General features: G+C 34.6%; 2 protein-coding genes across 3 annotated transcripts; one reads left to right on the top strand and one right to left on the bottom strand.

The window, feature by feature from the left end:
• The first annotated feature begins 645 nt into the window (after positions 1-645).
• Positions 646-4808, top strand: LOC112005561 (glutamate receptor 2.8). Its single transcript, XM_024037837.2, has 5 exons — positions 646-745; positions 1177-2423; positions 3073-3391; positions 3597-3994; positions 4488-4808. Exons 1-5 carry the CDS (start codon positions 646-648, stop codon positions 4806-4808), a joined length of 2385 nt encoding a protein of 794 aa, XP_023893605.2.
• Positions 4809-6129: 1321 nt separating this feature from the next.
• LOC112005581 (uncharacterized) lies at positions 6130-9742 on the bottom strand. 2 transcript variants are annotated; one of them, XM_024037873.2, is made up of 4 exons: positions 9553-9742; positions 9416-9469; positions 9135-9186; positions 6130-6646 (listed from the first exon to the last, which is right to left on the bottom strand). In XM_024037873.2, exons 1-4 carry the CDS (start codon positions 9624-9626, stop codon positions 6416-6418), a joined length of 411 nt encoding a protein of 136 aa, XP_023893641.1. In that variant the 5' UTR covers positions 9627-9742; the 3' UTR covers positions 6130-6415. The 2 variants fall into 2 exon arrangements, with proteins under 2 accessions (XP_023893641.1, XP_023893642.1); XM_024037874.2 differs by having other exon boundaries at positions 6465-6633.
• Positions 9743-10012: the final 270 nt, after the last annotated feature.

The following is a 10012-nucleotide window of genomic DNA, read 5'->3' on the forward strand; positions in this document are numbered from 1 at the left end:
TTAAATGGTTATCTTAGTTAGGTAATTTATTGATTTAAAATCTTAGTTATGATTTATTGAATTATGATTATGGTATTAGTTATGATTTATTGATTTATAGATTTATAATTAACAGGTAATTTATTGATTTATGATTAGTATCTTTAGCTTATGATTTGGATTGATTTGGCATTTGGGCCACGTTAATTATTTAGGCTTGAATATGCAGGCTTAATGTAGGCAAAATATGGGCTTAAATCTAGGCTTAAATTTAGGCAAAATTTGAGCTTAAATCTGGGCTTAAATTAAAATTTGGGCTCAAAATTTTTTTTTTTTTTTTTTTTCGGTTGGGCCCAAACGGGCCCAATTCATAAACGGGGCCCGGTTGGGGCGGGTCCGGGCCCCGGGAAAAAACCCGGTACCCTAAACGGACCGGGTCCGGACTACGGGCCTTGCCCCGCGGGTCGGGTCCGGGTATGAAAAAACCCGGCCCGAACCCGACCCGTTGCCATCCCTACCTTCACATTCTTGGCCTTGGTCTTGTTACTTGTAGAAAAGGCTAACGTAGATGGAAGGACCACCACACTTGGAAAGGAACATGTCAGAGGCATTATAGGGGTAATAATAGACTACCGTTCTCGCGTTGGTAAGGAACAGAAAGTGGCGATGGAGATGGCTATAAAGGATGTCTTTGACAAGACAAATCAAAGATTTGATTTGCACATTAAAAATACTCATAGTGAACCTGTACAGGCAACTCTTGCGGGTATGTAAAAAAAACAGTTGAGCCTTTTTTTCTCCACTAAGTTGTACATTAAATTCCAATTTTAAAGTCTTAGTCCATGGAAAGCTCTCCTTTTATTGTGAAAAAAAAAAAAACAAAAAAAAAAACAATATTATAATTTACCTGATCCAGATATAACTTAAAGCTTGGGCACTCTTCCGCTAATGTATTAATTAGGTAGGGAAAAAGTTCCGTACAACTTCTTTTAATGTAAGCGTTTTTATGAACTTCAAAATATTTTTTTGGTCAATTTCATATTATAAATTCATGGTAATGAATGATGCATAATTGAGGAATTCTCTGTTGAAATTCTAGCAACAAGTTCTAGGAAGTCATGTTTGCTATCTTAGTAAAACAACAAGGGTGATGCATAAGTTGTAACTTTTCTAAGAGCATTATTTGTTTACTAGCAGCTTGGGATCTCATAAGGAACCAACAAGTGCAAGCCATACTGGGACCACATACATGGGAAGAAGCTTCTCTAGTTGCAGAGATTGGAAACAATGCTCAAATCCCAGTTCTTTCTTTTGCTGATACAACTCCACAATGGGCAACAAAGAAGTGGCCTTTCCTGCTTCAAGCTTCGCCAAACCAGAATGCACAGATGAAAGCCATAGCTGCTATTATTCAGTCCTGGGAATGGCATCAGGTCACTGTAATTTACGAAGATAATGACTCTTTGCTCAGTGAAGTCATACCTCATCTTTCTGATGCCCTGCTAGAATTTGGGGCAGAGATAAGCCATACCGTAGCCCTCTCACCATATGCTTCTTCTTCTTCATTGTCTATAGAGCTCGAGAGGCTTAAAGGTAAACAACACCGAGTTTTTGTGGTTCATTTGTCATTGACATTAGCTGTGAGACTTTTTGAGAGGGCTAAAGAAATGAACATGATGGAGAAAGACTATGTCTGGATCACAACAGAACCCTTTACAAGCTTTATCCATTCCCTCAGTGCCTCCTCCATTTCTTCAATGCAAGGCATTATAGGAGTAAAAAGCTACTTCCCGCAAAACCATCCTCATTTTCAAAACTTTTATGCTAGATTTCGTCAAAACTTTAGCTTGGAAAATCCAGAAGAGGACAAAAATGAACCTGGGATTTTTGCGGCGCAGGCCTTTGATGCTGTACAGACAGTTTGTCTAGCAATGATGAGAAGCAGCAAGGGCAGCCAACCATTGTTAGATAACATTATGCTGAGTGAATATAATGGCTTAAATGGAAAGGTTCAATTTATTGACAAGAAAGTAACTCCTGCGCATATATTTCAGATCATCAATGTGTTTGGGAAGAGTTATAAGGAACTTGGGTTCTGGTCAAAAAGAAAGGGTTTCTCAGTGACTACTGATGAAAGAACTGCAAACAACACTTCTATGAGGAGTTTGGAGAAGGTGTATTGGCCAGGTGGAACTTGGACTGCTCCAAGAGGATGGACTCTTCCAACAAATGCCAACCCACTGAGGATTGGTGTACCCACCAAATCAAGTTTCAAACAATTTGTGAGTGTAGTACAAGATCAGTCAAAAAACAGTACTGCTTATGAAGGATTTGCAATTGATTTGTTCCAAGCAACTGTTGGAAGCTTGCCATACTACCTGCCATACAATTTTACTCCCTTTGATGGAACTTATGATGAAATAGTGGAGCAGGTTTATTTCAAAGTGAGAAGTTCTTCACTCTTTTTAACTTATTCAAGTCATTGAGAATATCTTTAATCCAATATTTTTGGGCTGTTAACTTTTTCCTTCTTTTTTTTTTTTTTTTGACAAAAACTCGAAGCAAGCATGTTGAGAGTGACATACGGAATGATAAACTGTCATTTTAATTTTAAGCAATTGTGCTTCATTCTAATTTTGGGTTATGGTAAGAGCTCAAATGCAACAAGTTCTAGGAAGTCATGTTTGTTATCTTAGTAAAACAAGAAGTGTGATGCATAAGTTGTTACTTTTCTAAGAGCATTATTTGTTAACTTGCAGCTTGGGATCTCATAATTAAGGAACCAACAATAAGTCTAAAGCATGTTGAGAGACATCCAGATTGATAAACTATCATTTTAATTTTAAATTATAATAAATCTAAAGCCACAAGAAATTTTACAACTACTAATATGACATGGTGCGCTTGGTCTACAATAATAATATCAATAGTGATCTTATATGAAAATGATGTTATACTAATTACAATCTATTTTTGTTTGAAGCATTATTATTTAAATTATTTTGGTTTGTTCTAATTTTGGGTCATAATGATTTCCTTTCCTTCTAGTAGCTAAGACTAATCATACTTGAAATATTTCTTTCATGGGAGTAGAAGTTTGATGCAGTGGTTGGTGACGTAGCCATAGTGGCCAAGCGGTTCCAACATGCAGCGTTCACACAGCCCTACACAGAATCAGGATTGGTGATGATAGTTCCAGTTCGGATTCGACCACAAACTACTAATAGAGGATTGCTGTTCATGAAGCCATTCACAAAAGCCATGTGGGCTTTAATAGGGGCAATAATTGTCTATAATGGCTTTGTTGTGTGGTTGATAGAACGGAATCACAACCCTGAACTCAAAGGTTCTGCTTTGAATCAAATTGGTGCCTTGCTGTGCTTAGCCTTCACTAGTCTCTTCTCTTTACATGGTATCTTGGAAATTTTTTTTATTCTTATTATCATTCTTCACCATAGATTCTAAAACTTTTATGTTGAAACAAAAATTAATACACAACAAATTTCACAACCGCTGAGGTGACAGTTTGTGAATTTGTTGAATGTGCTGCATTGTTGGTTCTGAAATCGATCTGAAAAAGTTTGAAATATATGTCTCTAATATCACTTTATTCATAGGGGGGAAACTACATAGCAATCTATCACGCATGGCAATGGTGGTGTGGCTATTTGTAGCACTAGTAATCACGCAAATATACACGGCTAACCTAACAAGTATACTCACAGTGCAAAAGCTTGAAGCCAGTGTAAATGATGTTGAGTCACTGCAGTATGGAAATGCAGTGGTTGGATGCTGTAGGGGATCATTCGTAGCAAAATATTTGGTAGATGTCTTACGATTCCACAAGGGAAATATCAGGACTTATAACTCACCAGAAGAATATGCTCATGCACTTAGAAGTAAGGAAATAGCAGCAGCCTTTCTTGAAGTTCCTTTTGCCAAATTATTCCTTGCAAAATACTGCAAAGAGTTTATTACTGCCGGACCGACTTACAAAGATGGAGGATTCTCATATGTAAGTTTTCTGTTAAAGTATTCTCTTTATTTTAAATAATGGATATATGTCTCTAACATTGTCAACCAAGCATTTCTCTCGCTATCATTTTTGTTCAATGGCTACGAAATTGATTTAAAAATAAGTCTTAAGTGAAACACATGGTTTAATCAATGGTTTTTTTTTTCTCCGCTATGTTACTGTCGTGAATATCATAAAGAAATAATGGAATTGAACAGACGACAAAAACTTCAAATTGAAATGCTTTCATAAAATTTTGGATTTTTATTAACACAAAAAACCTGAGACCTAATCAAATATGATATGAACTACCGGTCCTTTTTTCTAATTGTCTCAAGGAAAATGAATCTCTTTTACGGAAAACTCTCTCATATGTCAGGCACATGAGACCTGCCTTTCTTTTACATTGTAAGCTGAACAGTACTGGTAAATTAAAGAATTGTATTTGATTACTAAGATTTTTATTATTGATTGTGTTTGTATTGTGGCTTAGGTATTTCCAAGAGGGTCTCTGCTGCTTCATGATGTAAATAAAGCAATACTGAACGTATCTGAAAGTGGTAGGTTAAGAGAATTAGAGAAGAGTATGGTTGCATCTGAGAAGTGTGTGGATTATGTGGAGTCCATTGATGAAGTTTCTAGTCTTAGCCCTACTACATTTTCGGTTCTTTTCATGTTAACTGGAGGTACATCAACGGTAGCTCTTATGGTCTATGTTGTTTTTTACAAACTTTTTGGGCATAAAACCATCTGGAGACGCTTGGGTGTAATGAGAAATCGGTGGACATTCTCTCCAAGACTCAGTGATATGTAGAAGAAACGACTACAAAATTTTCAAACACATCTATTCATAGTGGACTCGAGTTTAGAAATTTAAAAAGAGGAAGAACATTGAAAGAGGAGCTCAATTAATTTGAAGTCTCATTCTTGTGTGTAGCTTAATTAATTTGAAGTCTCCTTTCCAACCAAACTTAGATAAAGCTTTTACGTCAACTTTCTCCACGCCATCATTTGTGTGTAGCTTCCTATTCGTAGCCAATTGAGTAGACACTTATTTAAGGCTGGTTAAAATAGAAATTTTAAATGAGGCATCTTATATTTAAAGATAAATTAGGTCATATTGATTTAATTTTTTGCATTATAATTTTTTTTTTTTTAATTTAACAAATCCATTATTCCTTTTTTCTTTATTCTTTTTTTGAGATGCAAAACGACTACTTTAAGTATTTGTAATAAGGTTGCCTCATAAAACATTTGTCCTACTAGAACAAGCCGGACTAGCTAACAAGTAGTGCTCCAAGCACCATGATATTACCAAAGAAATAATCTTCTGCGGCAGTTTTTAGGTACGTCTCCATGGTTTGAAAAGAGAACATCCCTTCCTTCTGGGATTTTTTTCCCGTGAAGAATGAAATGGGCTGGGACAATTTCTTGTTCTCTATTTATATACAATTTTTCTTATATAATATATACTAAAGCTAACTGCATCTTGAAACCTAGCAGAAACACTCATTTGGGGTACCATAGTCATGTCGAACACTTGACATGCCAGGGAAACTTCTACATGCATGTCCCAATCATGTTATTTAAAATAATAAACAAAAATACAGAACACAGCCAGGACACAAAAACATGAGAAATCAAATACCTTTTACAAAACAAAGAAAACATTTATGTTCTGAATAATAAGAATGCAACTGAAAATTAATAATAAAAAATATCCTTATTTTTGGTTTGTGTGCTAATTTCTAAACATCATTTAATAGTCATAGATTTTATTTATTATCTTTTTTTTTTTAATTTGATATATATTTAATATTATATGAAAAATAAATTCTTAATAATATATAGAAAATAAAAATAAAAATATATTCAATAGACGTGTCCTGCCACACCCTTGTCCTATTTTTTCAAAAAAAAAGTCATAATACCGTATCGTATCCATACCTGTGTCCGTGCTTCTTAGGCTTCCACTTCGGGCCTTAAGGCAATTGACTAAGTGGCCCAGCGGCAAAACCAGCCCTGATCAACATAAATGGTTCATAAAACATTACAAAGATTGGCAGGATAATTAGAAATGCTCAAGCAGCAGCAAGTCAAGTCGACATTTGAAGTTAGAAGGTAACTCTCCAAGGTCATTTAGAATACAGTAGACTTTTTTAAATAAACCATGTCAAACACCATTTTTATAGGAGACTATGTACTTGGATAATCCATCCATTTTTTTTTTTTTAAGATAAAAATCTAATTCATTAATAAATTGATAAGTCCTATTTTTCTTAATAAAAAATTTCAAACAGCGACTAATATTGTCATGATCACAGACAATATCATCTAGCTTGCTACAGAAACAAAAGCCTAAAGTAATGGTTTATAAAGGATACATATTCAAGTGAAAGGGATTGGTCAAATCTAATTGCTTCAAGCCAGTTGTGAATCTTGTGATTCACTGCTATCCATATGTAGATGGGAAGAGCAACTGATTGCATTTGTTTGCAAATTTTCTTTGAGGAAGAGTTGGTTGAATTTTCGATTCTCTAACGAAGACATGAACTTGTGAAGCTGATCATTTAGACCGTCTTGGACTATCTGAGGCAACAGTAGGTCTGTCCTTTCAAGAGCTTTAACTGCAGAGCTCCCTGCAAGAGTAATCTGTGAGGAAATTGAAGGAAACGTGAGAAAAAAAGATAAGTTCATCCTTCTTCCACATCAAAGAACCTCTAGATCTAATGTCTGCAATGTACATTGTAACAAAATATCTAAAGATTCTAAGTTAAACATGCGCGACCATTAAGCAGCACACAACACATTAAAGATAACACTATAGATACAGCTTAAGCTAGACACAGTTGTCTTTGTTAGTACAAAAGACATGTCAAGGTGTTACAAATTATAAAAAAGGAGAGAGCAACAAGAAAGCAAGGGCACAAAACCAATTTACAACAGTGGATGTTGAGTGGATAAAATACAAATAAGAGGAAGTCATAACTAATATTGAAAAAAAGAAATGAAAAGTGATGCAATAAGAAGCAAAGGACTAACTCTAAAGAGAGGATGGCAATCAGTCATTCAAATTCCTGAAATAGGAACTATATTTAGGTGCATTTCCAAAGTTATTTTTCAGCTAGCAGATAGGGAAAAGGTGAAGGGAATCTAATTTGTACAAAGATTTTAATTAGGGTCATGCCCTCTAGATTATTTATGACCTCATGCAAATTAAGCATGTCTGAAACTCTTTACAAAATAAACATATCAGAATATCTGTACAAATAGAAAATACTAAATCTTTCAAAACTGCTATTTTTTTTTTTTTTTTTAGGATAATGTGATAATCGGGAAGGGTAGATTTGAAACCTAGACATCTCTGTTGCAGATACTAGGAGATGTCAATTGAGATACAAAGCTCTTGGCATCTATCAATACTCCTAGTCCTATATTTTTAAAATTAATGGCTTCCTTCCCAGTTTACTTTGTAGATCTCTCGTTGAAATAAGGAAACATGACCGAGGAGAAAATTTTATCCCCGAAATATGTGAGACATAACATAGATGTATTTATATCTGTTGTGTGCAAGCAGAAAAAAGTTTGCACACCAAAATTGTGAACTTGAATGTGAAGGGCTAAAAATAAACCTATCTAACATAAAAACAAGATAAAACAAATATTAACTAGATGCAAGGGTATAACAGTGAAAAAGAGGTAAGTTTTTTAATATCACTAAGTAATAAAATCATCATTATACATCCTGACTAGGGTCATGCCTTCAGGATTATGGTATGGCCACAGCTATATAACAAGCACAATTCTGAACCTTACATGAAATGTAATTTGATAAGTTGATTGAGGCAAATCAGATGTCCATACAACTATACAAGTATTAAATCTTTCATATGTTTACTATACTCTTTTATATTATACTGGCAACCTTTCCTAATTGGCCATTCTTGTATTTTCTAATTTTTCAGTCTCCTCCTGTTTTTATATCATATATCTAAATTCTAGATGGCACCTGACAAACTTAATACCACATGCATATAACAATAAAAGCAATTCAGTGCTAAATTTAACCTAACCAAAACTTTAGCTTTTGTAGTACACATTCATAAGGATTCAGATAATGCAAGGCCACAGCTATATAACAAGCACAATTCTGAACCTTACATGAAATGTAATTTGATAAGTTGATTGAGGCAAATCAGATGTCCATACAACTATACAAGTATTAAATCTTTCATATGTTTACTATACTCTTTTATATTATACTGGCAACCTTTCCTAATTGGCCATTCTTGTATTTTCTAATTTTTCAGTCTCCTCCTGTTTTTATATCATATATCTAAATTCTAGATGGCACCTGACAAACTCAATACCACATGCATATAACAATAAAAGCAATTCAGTGCTAAATTTAACATAACCAAAACTTTAGCTTTTGTAGTACACATTCATAAGGATTCAGATAATGCAATTAGATTCACACTAATTCAAATGCCAGGGGCATATATTTCAAGTTTTTCTTTTCTAAGTTTACAACTTTTTGCTGCTCCTTTTCTTCATTTCTTCTTCCTTTAGCATATGTTCTCCTTTGGTGCAGCCCCTCTTTATATTTATTCAACAATTTTTCTCCATTTATGGATTGAAAGGGGAGAGAGAGAGAGGTGACAATGCATGTCTTTCAAAAGATCTAAAAGACAAGAATAGCCTAAGCATAATGAGAATAAGAAACCGCACCACTCTATTTTTCATTTGAAAAAACGGTGAAAATGGTTGGGGGTGTTTCCCCTCATTTCTTTCTTTTCCTTTAAATCATGAGTTAGCAGCACATTTGCGTGTATTATCTAAGTATAAACACAGAATTCATGCATTTAATACGATGCTTGACAGAGATGGGCTAAAACCATTCATAGAATATATGATAACATGCTTGCTAAAGCAACTACAGCTTTAATTTTTTGACATATAGCCTCCATAAAATCCCATTTATCATTAAAAAGGAAAAAAGAAAGGGCACAACTCATCAAGTTCAATAAATACCACAAGGCCTAAAATTAATTAAAAGAATTAAGTAAACTTAAGTCCACTATATGAAGATGGAGAAAGTGCGTAAGAATTCACATAGATAATAGATAAGTCATCATACCGATTGAGAAACCGTCTTCATCAAAGCTTTTGTTAGAGGCAGTATGCAAAACCTTTTAGAAGTAAAAAGAAAAATGAAAAAAAGAATAAGCATAAAATTATAGAATTCAAATTTGTGCCATGACTAAGATTAAACTCTGGGTTTTTCTTTCTTATTTCTTTTTTTACCATCCCAATTTTTCTTTCTGAAATTACAACAACCGAAAGCATAAAACCCCCAAATATATTCCAGCATGTTTTCTCTGTTGTGAAGGAAAAATAGGTTAAAGAAGAAAAACATACATTCCTCGGCCTCCAGCAAGTGCTTCCTCAGATGGGTCTTTCCATTCGTCAATTCTGCAAAGTGAAAATCAATCGATTTTATGCTTCACTATGATATATATATATATATATATAGAGAGAGAGAGAGAGAGACTTACACCCAACCGTAACGACGGTCGAAAAGAAGGCGTTTGGAGGAGTCTGGCATTGAAATTTTGGAGTCCATAGCCATAGCATAGCATTAACCTCAACACCCTTAAATGCTTTTTGTCATTCTCGAGCAGTTGAGCAGTGAGCTGTGAGCAGCACCAAGAATGACAACAGCAAGAAATGCTCCTCTTTTCGGTTTTTGTGATTGACATTGTGGAACCCGACCCAATATATAGGCCCCAATCAATATCTACTGGGCTTTAACTTGGTGGATTTGAGTTGGCCCTCCCCTTTGTCCTAGCGTTCCTATTGGTTGAGTTATTGGACCGAGTATGCCTAACCACCTGGGTCTTCTTTTTTTTTTTTTTTTTTTGGTTAACCAAGCTGATAACATAAAACTAAATAACAAGCATTTTGTTGCAAAAGAGCTCAGTTTTGTCAAAAGCTAACAAATCGACAACCACAGGT

Source organism: Quercus suber, unplaced genomic scaffold (genome assembly GCF_002906115.3).
Source record: "Quercus suber isolate HL8 unplaced genomic scaffold, Cork oak 2.0 scaffold_587, whole genome shotgun sequence".
NCBI classification, from domain to species: domain Eukaryota; kingdom Viridiplantae; phylum Streptophyta; class Magnoliopsida; order Fagales; family Fagaceae; genus Quercus; species Quercus suber.